This window comes from Macrotis lagotis, chromosome 6 (genome assembly GCF_037893015.1).
Source record: "Macrotis lagotis isolate mMagLag1 chromosome 6, bilby.v1.9.chrom.fasta, whole genome shotgun sequence".
Classification (NCBI taxonomy): domain Eukaryota; kingdom Metazoa; phylum Chordata; class Mammalia; order Peramelemorphia; family Peramelidae; genus Macrotis; species Macrotis lagotis.
The window spans coordinates 43509873-43531307 of NC_133663.1; the positions used below are offsets into that span (position 1 = coordinate 43509873).

Consider the following 21435-nt stretch of genomic DNA (forward strand, 5'->3'; position numbering starts at 1 on the left):
GGAAATTAAGATGCATGGTGGGAATATGATTTTACTAAGTACTTATCAAATATTTCTGAGCACTCTTTGTATTTATTCCTTTTATGTTTATTCTATATGTACTTCAATTAGCCAATAAGCATTTATAAAGCACCTACTCCCAAGAACTATATTAAGAGCTGAGGATAGGGGTGGCTAGGTGGCTCAGTGGATAGAGCACTGGCCCTGGAGTCAGGAGTACCTGAGTTCAAATCCAGCCTCAGACACTTAATAATTACCTAGCTGTGTGGCCTTGAACAAGCCACTTAACCCCATTGTCTTGTGAAAACTTAAAAAAAAAAGAGCTGAGGATACAAAAGAAGGAAAAAGTCAGTCTCTGCCCTCAAGAAGCTCCCAATCTAACACAGAGAGAGATAACAAGCACACACATATGTACAAACATGTTATATACAGGATAAATAAGAAATCAAATTAAGAGGGAAGGCACTCATGAAGGATTGGGAAGTCTTACTATAAAAGGTGAGATTTTTAATGGAACTCAAAGGAAGCGAGGAGGTGAAGATGAGGAGGGAGAATATTCCAGGACAAACAGAGAGAAGACCTAAAGTGTCTTGGTGGTAGAACAGCCAGGGGGCCAGTGTCACAGGTTGGAAAAGTATAGTATGGGAAGCAAGGTGTGAGAAGGCTGGAAAGGTAGGAGGGGGACTAGCTAATGAAGGATTTTGAATGCCAAACAAAGCATTTGTATTTTCTTCTGAATGTAATGCACTTGTCACCCCAACTCTGTGTTCCCCTCTCCTTGAGAGGATGTTTTATTTTTTGCATATGTCCAGGAACTTATTCAGTGCTAAATTCATAGTAGGTATATAATGTTTGCTGGTATCCTCTTTCAAGTGAGATAAAGTTGATTTCTTTTGAAGTATATGAACCAGGTGCCCTTCCAACTCTGAGATCCTGGAATTCCAGAGCCACCTGTCAGGATCTCCCCTTTGTTGAACTCCTTAAAAATCCTCCTGTTTCCCTATCATTTATTTTTTACAGTGTTACTTAGGTCTTTAATATGTATCTCCTGCCTCTATTAATTAGGGCAAAGGTTTCTAGAGGGCAGGGATCCTGTCTTTCTTTTCTTTTTTTTTTTATTTACCCCTCCTGCTAAGTTCACAGGAAATCTCAGAGATTTGTTGGGAGGGTGAATGACTCAGTTAATTGGCACCAATGGTTTTTCACCCTTCTTTTTCCCAGTTAGTGCCGTCTTAGATCCTTCCTATCTGTTGCACATCTCCCCAAGGTGACTCACACCTCCGGAGACCTTTGACTAGATGACAGTAATATGCTGGAAGGGCCGCTGCTCTGGGAAAACATCCGGAAGGCCAATAACTGGGACTATCCAGATTATTCTGCTTTCTTAAGTCCTTCCAGAAACTTTCAGGGGGGTTAAGCTAAGATCTTTTGATAATGAACAGGATTTCATTCCTTATAATAATCCATCTTAGCTGAAAGTTAACCGCTTGATTTTGTGCCGGATGAATTAAAATGCCACAGGGAGGGCATCCTTCATGCCCCATGATTGTAAATTTACTTGATAAGCTGAGCACCTTTAGGATAGTGTAAAGCAAAAGACCACATTCGTGGAAGGGAGGAGCAGGGCCCCTCTCCAGATGACCATCTGTCTGCTCAGTTCTCCGTAGGATCTTCATGGTGCTGGAGCCTTCATTTTACAGATGAGGAAACTGAGTCCCAGAGAGGTCAAGCTCATTCAGGGAGGTAGCAGGTCTAAGTTCATGCCTGCCGCTTCTCATTCCACCCATCCAAACCAATCTAATTCACATTTGTTAATCACCTCATGTGCTAAGCCTTGAGGATACAATTAAATTTAAAAAACAAATAAAGGCCTTATACATCCAGAGTGACTCTCCTTTGGATTTGGAGCCAGGACCTGGCTTTAAACTTCTGTCACAGAGTGATCTTGGACAGGTCACTTAGACTTCTCTCTGCCTCAGTTTCCCCATTTTTTTAGGTTTTTGTAGGGCAAATGGGGTTCAGTGGCTAGGTAATTAAGGTAGGTAATTAAGTGTCTGAGGTCGGATTTGAACCCAGGTCCTCCTGACTCCAGGGCCGGTGCTTTATCCGCTACGCCCCCAGTTTCCCCATTTCTAAAAAGAGGGGCTGGACTGGGGTGGTCCGGGGAACCCCTTTCCGCTTCGGCTCTGGGATCCTGGTCCCCAAAGGTGGGGGAGGGGCTCACACTGCCCCGCAGAGCCCCGAGGCCGGAGCTGGCTCCAGGTCGCCGGGCGGGTGGGGGCGCGCGGAGGGGGTGCGCGGAGGGGGGTGCGCAGTAGGGGGCGCGCGGTGCGGAGGGGGCGCACGGTGGGGGTGCGCGGTGAGGGGGGGTGCGCGGTGAGGGGTGCGCGGAGGGGGGTGCGCAGTAGGGGGCGCGCGGCGGGGAGGGGGTGCGCGCAGGGGGGTGCGCAGTAGGGGGCGCGCGGTGCGGAGGGGGCGCACGGTGGGGGTGCGCGGTGAGGGGGGTGCGCGGTGAGGGGTGCGCGGAGGGGGGTGCGCAGTAGGGGGCGCGCGGTGCGGAGGGGGCGCACGGTGGGGGTGCGCGGTGAGGGGGGGTGCGCGGTGAGGGGTGCGCGGAGGGGGGTGCGCAGTAGGGGGCGCGCGGCGGGGAGGGGGTGCGCGCAGGGGGGTGCGCAGTAGGGGGCGCGCGGCGGGGAGGGGGTGCGCGCAGGGGGGTGCGCAGTAGGGGGCGCGCGGTGGGGAGGGGGTGCGCTGTGAGGGGTGCGCGGCGGGGAGGGGCGCGCGGTGAGGGGGCGCGCGGCGGGGCCTCCAGGCGCGCAGGGCTGTTCCCCGCTCGCCCCCGCCCCCGCCCCCGCGCCGCGCGCCCCGCGTCACTTCCGGCGCCGGCCCCGCCGCGCCGCCTCTGTCCGGCGGCCCCAGGATGCGGGCGGCGGCCGCGGGGCCGGCCTCCGGGAAGGGGGCGGGGCCGGGGCGGCGCCGGGGCCGCGCCTGCCGCAGCTCGGGGCCGCAGGAGCCCGGGAGCGCCGCGGGCGCTGGGCGTGGAGGCGCCGCCTGAGGCCGCCCCCTCCTCCTCCCCGCCTCCTCCTCGGCCTCGGCCGCGTCCTGCTCGGACGGCCTGGGCCCGCGGCCCCTCCTCGGCCTCCCGTGTCGCCCCGCGGGCCCGCGGCGGGCGCGGCCGCGGCATGTGGCGCTGGGTCCGGCAGCAGCTGGTAGGTGGCCCCGGGGGCCGGGGGCGCTGACCCCCGCCCGGCCTCCCTCCCTCCCCTCGGGGCCGGGGGCGCTGACCCCCGCCCGGCCTCCCTCCCTCCCCTCGGGGCCGGGGGCGCTGACCCCCGCCCGGCCTCCCTCCCCGCCCCCTCTCTCTCTCCTGTCTCCCTCGCGCCGCCCGCCTCGCCGGGTGAGGTGCTGGCGGGGGCCCGGAGGCCCGGGGCTCGGCCCCTGGGGGCGGCCGCAGCTTTCTCCCTAAAGGGGGAGATGTAAAACCGGGGCCCCGGCCGCCGTCATCCTTCGGGGCCCAGGCAGCGCCGGGTGGACGCGGGGAGGGGCGCAGGTGACCTTGACCCTCGGGCGGGTGGTCGCCTCCGCGCGCCCTCCTGGCCCCGACCGCCGGCCCGAGCCTCGGCGCCTCCCCGGCCCGGCCCCGCTCCTGCCCGCAGCGCGTGTGCAGCTGCCGCCGGCGCGGCCCTCCGGCACAGAGCAGGTGCTTCCCGAGTGCCTTGGCAGTTTCCCATGCTGGCTCTCTAGCTTTATTACTACCTTGGAAGGTCATATTAATCCTCCTTTTCTTTTACTGTCGTGCTTCTGCTTGTTATTGCAAGCTCACTTGTAATTTGGGGGGGTTTTGGCAAGGCAACGGGGTTCAGCGGCTCGCCCAAGGCCACACGGCTAGGTCATTACTAAGTGTCTGAGGCCGGATTTGAACCCAGGGACTCCTGACTCCGGGGCCGGTGTTCTCTCCTCGGCTTCTTCACCTAGCGGCCCCTTCACTTCTAGTTCTAAAACCCTGAAATGTCTAAGGTCTTTTTGATAGAAAGTAACCCCACCCCCACCCCCAATCCTGGACTTGTGCAGATACAGTCTAGCTTGTGTTTCCTATATCGGTATTTCCCTCCATGCCCGCTATCCTTGTGGGCTCCTAGACCCCAAACTTTGGAGCTGACCCTTAGCACTTCTATCCATTCAGAAGCCAAGGATCAACCAAAACTATGCTCACATCTGCCCCCTTTTTTCCACTCACCATCACCACCCTACTTGACTCCCTCCTCACTTCACAACCAGTGAAATCACTTCCTAATCATCTGTTTTTAGTCTCCATTCTTCCTTTGATATCACAGTGGAACCCTGCAACTCTGTGACACAAAACTTTGCAGTTGCCATCTTTGTGTCCTCAAGACCAAATATAAATGCTTATCCTTATGGTGATAGCATCTACCATCCTTCTAGCCCTTCCTTTATGCCATTTCTTTTTTTTTTTTAAATGAATTCTCTGTTCTTGTCACACTCTTGAAATATATCCCTACTTTTCTCTGCCATTCAGAGAAGTGATCTTCTAAGCTCAGGTTAGAGCTTCCTTCAGGGAAGCATTCCCTTATTCCCCTCGGTTATTAGTGATCTCCTTTTCATCAATTTACTTTGTATTAGTTGTATCTGTTTCTCTCTCTCTCTCTCTCTCTCTCTCTCTCTCTCTCTCTCTCTCCCTCTCTCCCTCCCTCTCCCCCCCCCCCTCCTTGTTGTATTGCTGTAGTAGATGGAACATAAGCCCCTCAAGGACAGTAGCTATTTCATTCTTGTCTATATCCTAATGTCACTTTTAATCATTGTAGAAAAGAGAGGGCAACCCCTCCCTCAATCCTTGAAAAACTGTGAAATGTTAAAGAAATAATTGAGAGAGAAAACCACTCCAAATGATTGCAGCTTAGTATGTATTGCCACAAACATATCTTACAAAAAAAAAAATAAGTTAACTGTTACATTGAGAATACACCTTTTCTTGGCTGTAGAAGCCCAATGCAGCCTGTGCAATGATGTGCATTATTATTATGATTTTGAAGGAATATAGAAATAAAATAATCTACTATTTAGCATTTTAATTTACTTGTTTGAAGGGCATTATAAAAAACACAGTTATACAGGAACTAGGATTCTTCTGGAACCATAATAATAAAGTGAAATTTTGATTTTTGCTTTATTCCCTCCATTTGTATAGTTTTTAAAATCCATCTTTTTGTTATCACATTTCACAGCAAACATAAATTTCTTTTGTTTTGTTTAAGATATTGTTTGAGTTTTACAATTTGCCCCCCAGTCTTACTTCCCTCCCCACCCACCACGGGAAGCAATCTCTCAGTCTTCACTTTGTTTCCAAAACATAAATTTCTTTAAAAATTCAGTTTAACTTAGGCGATAGATCTTAGGGACAATACAAAATACAAAATCTAGATTTAATGCTGGAAGGAATTTTAGAAGCCACCTAAAGGTTCCTCTATTACAGATAAGGAAATCAAGTTGTAGAGAGATGTGGCAGAGAGGATTTGAACCCACAATGCCTTTAATATATGATTTCTGTCCCTGTATTAAAGGAGTTCTAATGGCAATGAAAATAAGACTTTATGATTTAAGTTTTTTTTTATTTTTAACTGGATTCAGGTGTAGTAGAAATTTAAAATATTCCTGGTACTAGGCTACCAGATTTCTGATGCCATTATAATGTTGTAGTATTAAACTTTAATATTGGCTCAGTCAGTAGTCTTAGTCAATAGGAATTAAGTGCTTTCTGTGTAACCAGGAACTTGTAAGCACTTGAAGATTTTTTTTAAAAAAAGGAGCAAAACCAGTCTCTGTCCTTCAGGTGTTTACCTTCTAATGGTAGATAATGTGTAAATAATGTTTGACTTTGGCCCATCTGGTCTTAGTTTTATTTAGTTCAGTTAATTCTGTTGCATAAAAGCCTTTTTCGTGAGATTATTTTGAAGTGATAGTTGATGTTAAAACTTATCTGGATTCATTTTGGAGACTGCTTCTCAATATTGGCTATCTTATGTGAATGATTGAAAGGATTAGAGGAAAATTAAGTCACATGCATGCATACATTACAAATGTAAGGGCATACCTATGTACACATATGTTCTATAAGATCAGCATAGATACTCTGTTTTTGTATTTCTGTGTATATATCCTTTTCTTAATGCTGCTTTGGAGATTTGTTAAATAGAAAATTCAGCAATATTAAACTTTCAAATGATTTTTAAGAACTTGCAGTCTGTAATCATTTATGTATCTGTGGTTTTCTTTATTGTAGATATTAGCTGAGTTCTAGGAAGTTAACAGTTTAGTGGGCCTAAACATTATCTTAGACTTCATTTGCTAATATGAATAGTTTAATTATTTTCAAAGTTTTCAGATCCTCTGAATATATATTGTTGTTCAGCTGGTTTTCAGCCCTGTCCAACTCTTCATGACCCATTTAGAGTTTTCTTGGCAGAGATGAGGAACTGAAGTAGAGAGATTAAGCGACTTGCCCAGGGTCACCCAGTTAGTATCTGAGGCCAAATTTGAACTTCCTGACTCCTGGGCCACGTAACTTCCCCTAGTGATGAGAATACGAATACAAACAGCAAAGAGAGCCTGTCCTCAAGGAGACTGGGGTCACATGTTGGCATCTAGGAACAGGGACTGAGTTGATCTGCTTCATCTAGAGCTGGGGAATGAAGGGCAGAAGAGGGAGAGGTCCTGGAAAGAGGAAGGGGAGAACTAGCTTGTTGGTGAGGTTTTGGAATAGATAAGTAGAGAGATAGAGAGTCCCAAAAGGAGTTGACAGTTTTCCTTTACAGAGGTGGTACAAAAGGAGTTAGAATGTGTTCATTTTAGTAGTGTTGATGTAAAAATAAGTGTCATCATCAGACTCTTCCCCAGGGTTGCATTTTTATTATCTTTTATACTGGATTGAGAGAATATAAGGTCAGTGAGGGAATTACAACTTTGGAACATCTGGATTTAGTGACTGAATCTGTGTTTGGGCTATTTTAGGTGAAAGTAATAGATTAAAAGGTCAAGTGAAAACAGCAGACTAAGCAAATACTTTTAATTGGTCCTCCTAGATACTTTTAAGTTTTGCTATGGAAAAAAATAATTCCCCTTTGTTCTTCAAGGGAGAAATAGTTTTCCAGTATTCTTTTGCTGACAAGTTCTAGAAGAGAGCCTTAACTTTTATGTGTGTTGCACAGATACTGTTGTCATTCTGGAGAAATCTATGTACTCCTTGTTTTTAAATGCATAAAATACAATACATGGGATTACAAAGAAAACCAATTATGTTGAAATAAAAGTTAACAAAATATTAAAAACTACTTATAGACTCCAAGTTAAGAACCTGTTATTCCAAAAAGATACCAACAAAATAGGCCAAGAATCCTGATATTACTTTTTATCACTGTTAAAAGTTATTTGAAGGGAAAGAAATTCTCATTCTGTCTCTATACTATATTCATTATATGTAGTCTGGTTGTGCATTTGTGAACATTCTCATGAAGACAGGAATTTAAAAATATTCTTTTTGAAACAATTCATAGTCTCTCCAGTCTTTTTTTTAAAGATTTTTTTGCAAGGCAAATGGGGTTAAGTGGATTGCCCAAGGCCAAACAGCTAATTATTATCCAGTGCTCTATTGCGCCACCTAGCCACCTTCTCTCATGTCTTTTTTATCTTAATATTTTAATTAAACTTATTAGAAAGCCTGTAAGATTTCTTTGCAAGCTTTCTAATATTTTCACATTTATACATTAAAATAAATTTAAAATTTGAGGTGTCATAACAGAGCCAGAGGAAAGACATAGAGGAATTACCAAAATCATTTAGAAATGGAACTTTTTTTACTTCAGTATAACTGTCACTTAGAGAGCATTTAAAGATTTGCAGTGTACTGTTAACTCATTTGATCTTCACAACAACAACCCTTGGGAGGTAGGTGCTGCTGTTATTTCCATTTTAACAGATGAAGGAACCCAGACTGAGAAAGGTTAAGTGATTTGCTCAAGGGTCACACAGCTATTAAATATCCGAGGTACAATTTGAACTCTGGTTTGTCTTCCTAATTTCAAATTCAACACTCTCTCCGTCTTATTGTTTAGGTTTGAAGGATTGCTATTGCCATTAGGGAAGCATGTTAATGCTGTGTAGTAAATTGTAGGCTTACCAACTTTAATATATCTATGTGTGTATAAATACACATAGATGTATATGTATACATTTACACACAGAGACAGGTAACGATGTAGTTTTTGAGAAGGACATTTTATGCTGTAAGTGAAGCAGAATTGTTTGTCTTTATTTGTATGTGAATTCAATTTTGCTTCAAATGTATGTGAAAATACATTTTCATATTGTTAGAAATATAAATTAGATAAATGTGAGTGCTCAGGAAAGAAGCCTTCTTTTCAGCTTGTGCTGCTTTAGAAGATGAAATGCAGGCCTCTTTATTTGAGAACCTAACTTCCTTGAGGCTGTCTTTTCCAATTCATCATACTGTTTTGGAGAAAGAGATATGGGGCAAAGTAGGTTTGGAAGGGTTTTCTTCAGTGACAACCTCATTTGAGTGACTGTCACATTTTTTTGGGTGATTTGAATCTAGGAATTTTATTTTAGGATGGATCTTTTGAATTTTTGCTTTCCTTTAAGGTGATGCTCTGATGTTGAGATATATTTCCTAAATTACTCAAATAGTTCATTTTTTTAAGAGGCAGTCATGACAAGATTCTTAAAATTCCTAGCAGCAATAAGTAGAGGTTCTCAAGCTAAATACTTCCCAGGTGTTGGCCTGTGATGATGCTGCAGTGTCTTGATCTGACCCTCTGCTTGTTTCTATAATTGGTTATCCCATAGACATGCTAGCTACTGTGACCACCCTGGTCTAGGCCCTCGTGATCTCACAACTGTACCAGAACAGTCGCCTACTATCAGACTGATCTTCTGAAAGCCCAGGTCTGACTGTGCTGCTTCCCCAACCCCCATTGGAGAAACTCCAGTGGCTTTTTCTTACTCTAGAATGAAATATCCAAAACCTTCAGTTTGAGTTTTAGGGCTGTGATTGCCTGGTATCTTCTTAAATTTCCAGTCTTCCTAAACATTACTCCTTTCCCTGGACTCTGTAATCCAGTGACACTGGCTTCTTAACTGTTCTGTGACAAGATTGCCCCCATTTCCAAATCCTTGTCCCTTGCTCTTTGCAAGGGAGAATTCTCTCCCTGCTCTTCTCCAGCTCCTGGCTTCCTGGCTTTTCTTCAAAAGCCTCCCTTTCTGCAAAGAAGGCTTTCCCCCTACTCCTTAATCTTTAGTGACTTTCTATCCTTTGAGATTATCTCCAATTTGTCATATATACATACATGCATACGTTCTTTGCTTAGATCTTGTCCTTTCCACATCAGCAAAGTATTCTTTTTTGTTTGTTTAGTTTTTACTAGGCATTGGGGTTACGTGACTTACCCAAGGTAAGCTAGGTAATTATTCTGTGTCTGAGATCGGATTTAAATTCAGTTGCTCCTGACTCCAGGGCTGGTGCTCTATCCACTGCAAAATATCCTTATCTGAATTTTGTCCCCCCCCCCCCCATTCTTATTTTCTTTTAGGTTTTCAAACATCAAGATTCATGCCCTTTATTTTATGTTTTCATTTTGAGTGAATTCTCAATAGCTCCCTTGAATTATAGCTTAGCTTATGAGGAACTGTTTCTAGAAAATTTCTCTTAAAGCAGAATTTCAGGTTAGACACATTCATGTGTGAAATCACAACTAGCCCAGTAAATTTCCCTCACAGTGAAATAAATGAGGCATGCATTGAAACTTCTTGTTTCTTCTGATTGGATTGCAGGCTAGAGGAAACTTATTTGGCTTTGGCATATCTCTGGAAGGAAACCAAAAGGATGAATGTTTTAATATTAGTAATATAAAAGGAGATAAGTTTAATTTTTTATTGTGTATTATGTGCTTTTGGTGGCTGAATTATTTTCAGATGTTTTACTTATAAGTATCTTATATAACATTAAAAACATTCTGTTTTAAAAATAGATTTTTATTTATATCTTATGTTTTCACATTGACTAGATTTTCTTACTATTCCACCTTCTGTCTCCTAGAGAACAATCCCATATAACAAAGAATATACATATATATATATATATATATATATATATATATATATATATATATATATATATATTAAAGATAGAGGAAGAGAAGGAAAATTCAGCAAACCTAAATGATATTTCTCCCAATCTGATTTTATTGTGTTATTCCATACCTAAGGACCAACCCAGTGGGAAGTAACATCTCAGATCTCTTCTTTGGAATTAAACTTGTTTTTTATTATTTCGCATCATTAATTTTTTTTATTTTTTTTTTGGTGATCATTCTTCCATTTATGTTGTCAGAGTATATATGTTGTCAAAGTGTGTGTGTGTGTATTGTTTTCCTGATTGTGCTTCATTAATGTCTATCAGTTTACACATTTCATTGTATCTTCGTGCTTTCCTGGCTATACTGTTAGCTGTTTCCCATTAGTTGTGGTGCTTGGATCTGACTCTACTATCATTATCTCTCCCCCTTCCCCATTAATTCAGTCTCTGGAAACTGAGATTGCTTCAACTCTGAGAATCACACTTTTTCAGTATCTTTAGTTTCCTTGGTTCCTCTGGTTGGAGGGCTAGGGGCTCAAGCCTAGAGCAAAACTCGTCTCTTTGGACCTGCCCTTGGTCAGCAAGATTTACTTTTTCCAGCAGTTGCACTGCTTAGTTTTAACTCCACTGACATTCATTGCTGTCAGCCCCATACCTCTCCTTCACATTATACCTGCCAGTCTTTCTGCTACCCTCAAACAGTGACTCTCCCTCTCTTTTGTCATCCTGTATGGAGTATGAGGTGAAAGAAACCTGGGTGGTTTTGATTTGCATTTTTCTTCTTACTGATTTGGAGCATTCTCTTTCAGTTAAAAGTTTGCAAACTTCTTTTGAGAAATGTCTGTTTATATCCTTAGATATAACTTTTTGGAGAATGACTTTTGATCTTATGTACCATATTTCCCTATGTATAAGATGCTCATGCAGCTTAATTCTGGGGCCAAACATTTTTTAAAAATGTACGATATAAAGTTATCGAACTCCAGTTTTATTTTTCATAAAATTCATACAACTCCTCATTGCTGTCAAAATGCCCATCCATGAGCTTGTCCTCATCTCTGTGTGATGATAAATCGTGTCTTAGGAGAGATTCAGACCGCTCTCCTGCCTGTGCTCTGGTCTGGGGTTGACCACAGGCACTCCTTGGACAAGTCTAGTACATGGACACATGCTCAGTCCATTCATTCAAGTTTCATGAACCTGAAGCACCCATTGTGTCCTCCTTTGAAATCAGTCACTTCTTTTTCATCAGCAATTCTTCCGGCCTCCTGCTGAACCATCTTTCTGGACACAGGGATTCCACTGTCCCTTTGCTCTTCCATTCATCTTTTCTTTTTTTTTTAATTTAATATTTATTCTCATTTTGTAAAAAAAAATTTTATACATTAATAAAATATTCTTGTTAAAGAGTAAATGAAATACCCCTCCCCCCATAAATATAGACTTGCTTGAGCGATAAAGTAATGGGGAGAGAAAAAAATTAAAATTAAAAATAATAGTAATAATTGTAGGTATGGCCAGGTGGCTCAATGGACGGAGCACCAGCCCTGGAGCCATGAGCACCTGAGCCCACATCTGGCCCGGTACACCCAACAATCACCCAGCCTTGTCACAAGCAAGCCACCTGAACCCCACTGCTCTGCAAAAACCAAAAAAAAGAAAAAAAGACCCAAAATAAAATAAAATAGTAATAATAGTAGGGGTGGCTGGGTGGTGGACAGAGCATTGGCCCTTGAGCCAGGAGCACCCAGGTCCAAATCTGGCCTCAGACACCCGAAGATCACCCTGCTATGTGGCCCCAGGCAGGCCACCCAGCCCCATTTGCCCTGCAACACCCCCCAGAAAATAATAATAATAAAAAATGTGCTTCAGTCCTTGTTCCAACACCACCAACTCTGTCACAGGTGGATCACATTCTTTATGATAAATCCATTGCAAAAATTACTTCCATATTTTGCCATTGCTGATCACAACTCTCTCCTTTCATATTTCTCCACTACCATGTACTATATTTTCTCTCTCCTTTCACTCTGACTCTGCTGTAGGGTAGCTGAGAGGCACAGCAGACAGATCTCCGGCTCTGGGACCAAGAGGCCCCAATCCCCCCTACCACCCCTTAGCTTAGGGCCAGCATCCACCTGGCCTTATGGTCCTGGGTAGGCCATCCAATCCCAGCCCCTTGCAAGAAGTAAGAAAGAAAATGTGTTATATCTGACCACTCCCCCCCCCAATGGTCCATCCTCTCCTCCTTCATTCACATCACCACCCCTTCCCCCTGTACCCCCAATTCTTATTCCAGATGCCTATACCCCATTGAGTATATATGCTGTTTCCTCTCCTAGCCACCTCTGATGAGAGCGAAGATCCCCTCATTCCCTCTTGCCTTCCCCTTTTCCATATCATTGCAATACTTCATTGTAATAAAGAAAAATCTTATATGAAATATCTTGGCCTATTCCCCCTCCTTTTTCTTTCTCCCATTACATTTCCCTTTTTTCTATTGACTCCATTTTTATACCATATTTTATCTTCACATTCAGCTTTCTCCTGTACTTCAATTATAAAAGCTCCCTCTACCTGCTCTATTAACTGAGAAGGTTCATATGAGTATTATCAGTGTCATTTTTCTATGCAGGAATACATGTAGTTCATCATCATCAAGTCCCTCATATTTTCCCCTTCTCCTCCACTCTCTATGCTTCACCTGAGTCCTGTATCTGAAGATCAAACCTTCTGTTCAGCTCTGGCCATTCCAGCAGGAACATTTGAAATTGCCCTGTTTCATTGAAAGTCCATCTTTTTCCCTGGAAGAGGACATTCAGCCTTGCCTGGGTAGTTGATTCTCGGTTGCATTCTAAGCTCTTTTTGCCTTCCAGTATATTGTATTCCAAGCCCTGTGAGCTTCCAATGTAGCTGCTGCTAAGTCCTGTGTGATCTTGACTGCAGCTCCACGATATTTGAATTGTGTCCTGGCTGCTTGTAATATTTTCTCTTTGACTTGGGAGTTCTGGAAGTTGGCTATAATATTCCTAGGGGTTGGTTTTTTGGGGGATCTCTTTCTCGGGGGGGATCGGTGGATCCTCTCCATTTCTATTTTGCCCTCTGCTTCTAGGATATCAGGGCAATTTTCCTGTAGTAATTCTTTGAAAATGATGTCAAGGCTCTTTTCCTGATCATGATGATTTTCAGGTATTCCAATAATTTTTAAATTATCTTTCCTAGGTCTGTTTTCCATATCAGTTGTTTTTTCAATGAGATATTTCCCATTTTCTTCTAATTTTTCATTCTTTTGGTTTTGAAGTATTGAGTCATGATTTCTCATAAATTCATCAATCTCCCTGAGTTCCATTCTTTTTCTGAAGGATTTATTTTTCTCAGAGAGCTTTCTTACCTCTTTTTCCATCTGGCCAATTCTGCTTTTTAAAGAATTCTTCTCCTCAATAACTTTTTGGACTGTTTTATCCATGTGACCTAAGCTGGTTTTTAACATGTTATTTTCTTCAGCATTTTTTTGGATCTCCTTGACTAAGCTGCTGACTTCATTTTCATGTTTTTCCTGCATCTCTCTCATTTCTTTTCCCAGTTTTTCTTCTAACTCCCTCACTTGATTTTCAAAGTCTTTTTTGAGCTCTATCATGGCCTGAGCCCAATTTCTGTTTTTCTTGGAGTCTTTAGATGCAGGAGCTTGTGCTTCCTCATCTTCAGACTGAGTATATTGATCCTTCTTGGGTTCACAGGCAAAATATTTCTCAGTGGTGTTACTCTTGTTTCTCTTCTTGCTCATTTTCCCAGCCTGAGCCTGGTTTTGGGGGTGCTTCCTGAGCTTTTGGGACACTCCCACCAGGGTCTCAGTGTGTGAGACTCTGTCCTCCCTCCTGGTCTGTGGATGACCATATGCTCCCCCCTCTGCCACGGGGCTGAGGTGGGGGGGGCTGCTGTTCTATGGGGGGGCCTAGACTGGGATCAGGATCTGAATGTGGTCAGAGCCCCAGAGTCCTGTTCCAGGGGCAGAGGACAGAGCTCTGCAGTCTCTCTCTTCACTCCCCTCCCTGGGTTTGATGGGCTCATGCTTACCTGCTCCGCCTGCTTCTGTTCCTGGATCTGGGCTGCCTTGGCCATGCTGCTCCGTGTGTGCCCTGAGGGCTGGGCTCCACATGCTCACTCTGGCTGAGGTCCCCCGCTGTTCCCCCAATTTGTGCCAGTGCTCCCCGGGATGCAGCTCAGGAGACTCCCCCGCTGCTGTGAGCCACGGCTCCCAGCGCTCTGGGGCTGCCTCTGGGAGGCTGACGTTCTTTCACTCTTGGGGGCTGCCCCTCTGACCTTGGGGAGCAGAGCCTTTCTGCTCTTTTCCAGGTTACCTTGAGTAGGAGAACTGCCTCACTGGGTCCCTCTGTGGGTTCTGTCTCTCGAAAGTTTAGTTAGAGTCCTTAGTTTAGAAGTTTTATGAGAGAGCACCCAAGGCAGGATGTGCTCTTGTTGCCATCTTGGCTCTGCCCCCCAATTCATCTTTTCAATTCCCTTTCTAACTAAGGTCATTTGGCTGCCTTGGCTCTCATGTCCTTCTGCCAGGGAGTCTTCAGTTGGCTTTCTCCTTTCATATCCAGTCTTGGATTATTTTCTCAGTTGGAGAAGGAAGGAACCTATGCTCAGCTGCATGATTTCCATTCATTTTGGCAAACTGGATCACTTTGAACTTGAATTCAGCATTGGATGAAAAGTTTTTGAGCCATTTCTGGGTAGAATGTGGCAAAAGCTTACATAATATACTGGTAACAAATGTGAAATCATGAGTGCAAAGACAAGTGCGAAAAAGGGAAAAATGTTAAGTCAAAAAATGTTTAACCACTGTATGAGACACTCCCAGTTTTTAGACCCCAAATTTTTCAGAAAAGGGTGTGTCTTACACGTTTTAATGTGTCTTAGAAACCAAACTTATCAGAGGGATTTAGTACAAAGATTTTTTTTTATCCTAGAGACATTAATTTTGTTTGAACAAAAATATTTCAATTTTATGTAATCAGATTTATCTGTTTTATCTTTTTAAATTTTCTATCTCTCCATCATTTGATTAAGAATGCTTACATTGCTATTATCTGTGGAAGTTATATGACATGCCTCCTTTTTAAATATGATCTGTTTCTTTACCAAAGATTATATCTTTAAAATTAATATTACATGTGCATTTTGAATTTATCAATTTATTAATCCCTAATTAAGCACTTAACTATGTGCCAGCACTATGCTAGATTCAGGATGAGGAAGTGATATAAATGTCATCCTGTTACCCACCCACCCAAAACAAGACTGTCATTTCCTCCAAGGAACTTACATTCTAATGGGGAAGACATCCTTATAAAAGAAAAAGGAGTGGGGGGGTTTTTGAATTCTTTTTTTTTTTTTTTTTTTTTTTAGGTTTTTGCAAGGCAAATAGGGTTAAAGTGGCTTGCCCTAGGCCACACAGCTAGGTAAATATTAAGTGTTTGAGAACAAATTTGAACCCAGGTACTCCTGACTCCAGGGCAGGTGCTTTATCCACTGCACCACCTTAGCCTCCCCAGGGTCTTGAATTCTTAATAGAAATTCTGAGAGGTATCAAAGGAGGGCCATTTTTTTGTTTTTAATTAATTGTAGTAATTGTTTTCCTAATGCTTGACTATTTAAATCCCTGCTGTAATTCCAAATTGATCATAATGAATGATTTTTTTCTTTTGGGTAAATTGCTTTAGTTTGAGAGAATTTTATTTGAAATTTTGAATCACTATGCATTAACAATAATATTATATAAAGTCCTTTTTTGCTGTATCTCTGAGGTATTAGAATTATATTTGTCATATAACGAATTTAGAAGAGTCCTTTTTTTCTCACATTTTGAAAATTTGTATATTATTTGAATATTTGATAGTTGACAAATTCTTATTTTGGTTTACCTGTGTGGTTGTCATTCAAAACTTATAATTTAGATTTTATGAAAGGAAATTAAGAATTTTTAAGATCATTATTAAGTCAGAGAGAATCTAGAGGAAAACAATAAACATGGTAAAGGACCTGGCATCCAGATGAAGACTGATCAGATATCTAGTTTTAAGAATAGTCCATATAAGAGGTCACATAAAAGCTGTCCTTGAATAATTTGAAGAATTCTCACATGGAAGAGAGAATTTAATTCTCTGACTATAGGGAATAGAATCCAGAGAATGGAAATAGCAAAAGGGCAAAATAATTAAAGCTGTCCTCTTTAAGTAGTAAACATATTTCCCTTCATTTGTTTGCTTTGGGGTCAAGGGGATTCTAGTTGAGTTACAAATTGAGATGGTCTGGGAGGTCTCTTCCTTTTCTGTAATTTTAAGATTTTTATAGTAGAATCTTTGTATACGAGTTGAAGGAACAATGCTCTTTAAAAGTAAAGGAAAAATGATGACTAATGAAGATCTGTTGCTCTCATCCATTCTATCATTCTTGTAAAATTTTTCAAAAGTAATGAAAACAATATAGACTATATCTAGCCTGTGAAGTCACATATATGGTAGAAATTAAAGGATTTACCTTCTTCAATACCCACACTGTGTGCTCATACTTCTATCTCAGATTGGAAACAGAGGAAGTTTGTTCTTCTGTTGTTAGCCACTACTTCTTTACTTGTAAACTTGAGAAAAGAAAGAAATAAAATGTTGAATGTTATGAGTGAAATTTAATGTTTCAAAACAGAAGGGAGTGAAAATAGGAAAAGTTCAGTATTTTTTGAGCAGTATATATTTTTGTGCACATTATTTAAAAAAAATTTGCTTTAACACATGGTTGGAACAAAGATCCAGTGAGTTTTAGTTTCACAGTGTGATTGTGTGTGTGTGTGTGTGTATATATATATATATAGATAGATAGATAGATAGATAGTCATCTATAGCTGTTGAGCAAACATAGTTTTATGGAGGTCCAATCACCCCCAACTCTTTTTATGAAAAAAAAAAATATATATATATATATATATATATATTTATTTATTTATTTTATAATTTCTGTTAAGTATGCTGTCTTCATGTCCCTGGTTAAAATTGTACCCTAAAGCTTAGGTAAAACAAATATAGCTCCAGTTATGTTTTCTTGCACAGTATGACAGCCTCAGAAATTTTCTATACTCTTTTCTTTCTTGCATTCTTTCTCTCCTTTTCTCTTTCCCTTCCTTCCATTTTCCCTCCTTTCTTCCTACTCTTTTTTTAGATTTACTGCTTCTTGGCATTTCTTTTGTCATTGTAAACTGGCCCCAGAACCCAAGCCATGCTTCACTTTAAATCCCCTGCAGGGTCTCCTCAGGCCATCCCACTATCTGCTTATTGCTGCTGCCTTGCTCTGGGCCTGGACCAGATACATCCCGCCTGGATTTACTGCATTATACCTTGCTTAGTAAAGTAACCCATGTCACCCATGATGTGTACCTGATCCCTGCCTCCTTCACCTGCCCAACCTCCAGATGTATACCCAGGCTACCTTGAAATCAGGATACAAATTTTACATTAAACAATGAATCAATGATAATGGTGATCTCCACCCAATTTGACATTACAGATTGTTTCTATTACAATCATAATTCTCTACTTCTAGTCAATTTACATCTCAAGAATAGCTGGTGGTCAATTTACATCTCCATCCAATTTCTACTTTCACAATTCTTTTCATCTTTCCCCTGCATCAAAACCACTCCAGATTCCTTTAAATAAGGATTCTAAACAAATTCCACAAAAAGATGGAATGAAACAGTTTTTTCAGCCCAAGACAACTTGGAAGCTCAGTGGGATCTTCCTTCTGCACCAGAGTGAGAGGAGCTTAGAGCAGGGGCCCAGTAATCAAGGAAGAGACTGCAGGGTGCCTGGTCTGTGGCAGCAGGGGTGGGATCCAGACCTCTCCAGCCCATGGTATGTCTTGGAAGGTTAGCAGGGAAAGTCTGCCCCATCAGGGTGAGATTGGAGCCAGCCCCAGCAGACCAGAAGCAGGTCTTGGGAACACTGAATCAGCAGAGGCAGCTGCCTCTGGAGCTCTTAGCCCATGTGTGGTAAGGGAATTGGAAGGAAATTGAGGGGGTCTTGTTGTCACTGAGGCAGGACACTGTGCCTTTGCCCATTCTCAGATCTGTGTCACAGTAGGGGGCCCCAATCCAGGAGAAGGAGCAGAACAGCAGAGATTGTAGTCCTTGTGGAGCAGGGACCCTCCTCAAAGTTCCAAGGCAGAAAGGAGTACTGGTGGCCCCACAAAGACCAGAGCACAGTTCAGGAGAGTAGTCAAAACCTCTCTTTAGAGCATAAGGCCTTGGAAGAATTGAAAATTTGCAAGTGCCTAGAATCTTGAAAGCAGCTGCAAAAAAGCCTGAAAAGCTTGGAACCCTCCACACAGGAAGCAGAGCCCTCTCTTACCAGAGTTAAAATCTAGTCAAAGACTGGGGAAGTGAGCAGGCAACATGAAAAAAAATCTGACCATAGAAAGTTACTTTGGTGATAAGGTAAATCAAAATACATACTCAAAAGATTACAAAGTCGAAGTTTCTATATCCAAAGCCTCCAAGAAAAATATGAATTGGTCTCAGGCTATAGAAGAGCTCAAAGAAGATTATGAAAATCAAGTAAGGAAGGTTGAGGAAAAATTGGGAAGAGAACTGAGAGCAATGTGGGAAAATCATGAAAATTGAGTCAGCAACTTAATGAAGGAGTCACGAAAAATATTTACATCTTAGAAAACTGACTGGGTCAAATGGGAAAAAAAGGTCTAAAAAGCCAATGAAGAAAAGAATACCTTAGAAAACAGAATAGGCCAATTGGGAAAAGAGTTAAAAAGTTCACTGAAGAAAATGATTCCTTAAAATGTAGAGTTGAGCAAAGGGAAGTTGATGACTTTGTGAGGAAACTAAAAAATAATGAAACAAAACCAAAAGAATGAAAAACTAGAAGAAAATGTGAAATATCTCATTGGAAAAATAACTGATCTGGAAAATAGATACAGAAGAGGTGATTTAAAAATAATTGGATCACTGAAATCCATGATCATAAAAAGAACCTAGGCCTCATCATTCAAGAAATTAAGGAAAACTGCCTTGATTTTATAGATGTTGAGGGAGAATTAAGAGCAATCAATCAAAATGGAAATTGAAAGAATTCACAGATCACCTCCTGAAAGGGATCCCCAAATGAAAATTGCCAAGAATATTATAGCCAAATTTCAGAGCTTACACATTGAATAGAAAATTTTGCAAGTAGCCAGAAAGAAACAATCGGTTATTTGTAGAGCCACAGTGAGGATAACACAAGAGTTAGCAGCTTCTACATTAAGTGATTATAGAGCTTGGAATATGGTATTCCAGAAGGCAAAAGAGCTTGATTATAAGTAAGAATCAATTTTCCAGCAAAATTGAACTTACTCTTTCAGAGGAAATGATGGACATTTGATGAAATAGGAAACTTCAAACTTTCCTGATGAAAAGCCCAGAACTGAATAGAAAATTTGATCTTCAAATATGAGACTCAAGTGAAGCATTAAAAAGCTCAATAGGAAAGGCAAATCAATTAGGGACATAAAAAGATGTTGAACTGCTTGTATTCCTGCACTGGAAGATGACACTGATAACTTATATGAACTTTCTCATTTATTAGGGCAGTTAGAAGGAGATATATAGACAAGGCACAGGTGGGAGTCAAAGGGATAATATAAAATTTTAAAATGGAGCTAATAGGTGAGAAAAAAATGTTACTGGGGCAAAGGGAAAAGGGGAGGTAGAAGAGAATAAGTTAATTCACATAAAGGAGGCAACAAAAAGCTTTTGTAGTAGAGTGGAAGAGGGAGAAGGTGAAGGGGGAGTGAGTGAGCCTTACTCTCATCAAAAGGTGGCTCAGAGAGGGAATAACATACACCTTCAATTTGGTTTAGAAGTCTGTCTTACCCTAAAGGAAAGTGGGAGGGGAAAGGGGTGGACAAAGAGGGGAGGGGGGAAGGTAGATAACAGAAGGGGAAAGAAGATTGTGGAGAGGGGGGTAGTCAGATGCAAAACATTTCTGAGGGGGGACGGGGGAAAGGAAAGAGAATTGAATAAATGGGTGTGGAGACAATAGGATGGAGGGAATTATATGGAAAAAAGTTTCTCTGATAGAGACTTCATTTCTCAAACCAAATTTATAATAAATAAGAGCCATTCCCCAATTGATAAATGATCAAAAGATATGAACAGTTTTCAGATGAGGTTATCAGTACTATCTATGGCCATTTTTTTAGGCTTTTGCAAGGCAAATAGGGTTAAGTGACTTGCCCAAGGCCACATAGCTAGGTAATTATGAAGTGTCTGAAGCTGGATTTGAACAAAGGTACTCCAGGGCTGGTGCTCTATCTGCTGTGCCACCTAATCGCCCAGTGGCCATATTTTTAAAATGTCCTAACACTATTGATTGGAGAAATGCAAATTAGAATCTTATATATCAATAAGGATTGGTTAATAAGACAAAAAAATGACAATATTTGAGGGGATGTAGGGAAAATGAGACATTAATTCACAGTTCTGTAGTGCAATTTGAAACTATGCCCAAAGGGCTATAAAACCATGCCTACCCTTGACCTAGCATGTCACTACCAGATTTGTATACCAGAAGAGATGAAAAACAGGAAGGAAAAAAAAAACCTATTTATATAAGGATATTTATAGCAACTCTTTTCTGATGGTAAGGAACTAGAAATTGAGGGGATGCCTTTCAGTGGGGAATGCCTGAACAAATTGTGGTATGGGATTATGATGAAATGCTATTTTACTATAAGAAATGATGCTCAGTAAAACCTGGAAAGATGAGCAGAAGCATTGGAAAATGCACATATGTGCATGTGCGCACGCACACAGACACGCACACACAGAGTCCTAGCAATATTGTAGGATGAGCAGCTTGTGAATGATTTACCTTTTTTCAGTAGTGCTAGAAAACTCTGAAGGACTTATGAAGAATGCTATCCATCCCAAAGACAGAGCTGATGGTGTCTGAATATAGATTGAAGCATACTTTTTTAAAAATTTTTCTTGGGGTGGCTAGGTGGCTCAGTGGATAGAGCACCGGCCCTGGAGTCAGGAGTACCTGAGTTCAAATCCGGCCTCAGACACTTAATAATTACCTAGTTGTGTGGCCTTGAGCAAGTCACTTAATCCTATTTGCCTTGCAACAAACTAAAAAATATTTTTTTTCTTGAGGTTTCTTTTGGGGGGGGGGGCTTTACTTTCACAGCATGACTATAATAGTAATGTTTTGCATAACTAC

General features: G+C 41.9%; 1 protein-coding gene across 10 annotated transcripts in view; it reads left to right on the top strand.

Moving 5' to 3' along the window:
* Nucleotides 1-3016: 3016 nt before the first annotated feature.
* Nucleotides 3017-21435, top strand: part of ATP11B (ATPase phospholipid transporting 11B (putative)) — a 151067-nt gene continuing 132648 nt past the window's right edge. For all 10 annotated transcript variants that reach the window (XR_012469335.1, XM_074191008.1, XM_074191013.1 and 7 more), the window contains exon 1: nt 3017-3209. Coding sequence is in view for 9 of the 10 variants with exons in the window: in XM_074191008.1 (XP_074047109.1) it covers nt 3183-3209 (27 nt within the window). In the remaining variant the exon portion in view is untranslated. The remainder of the gene's footprint in view (nt 3210-21435) is intronic.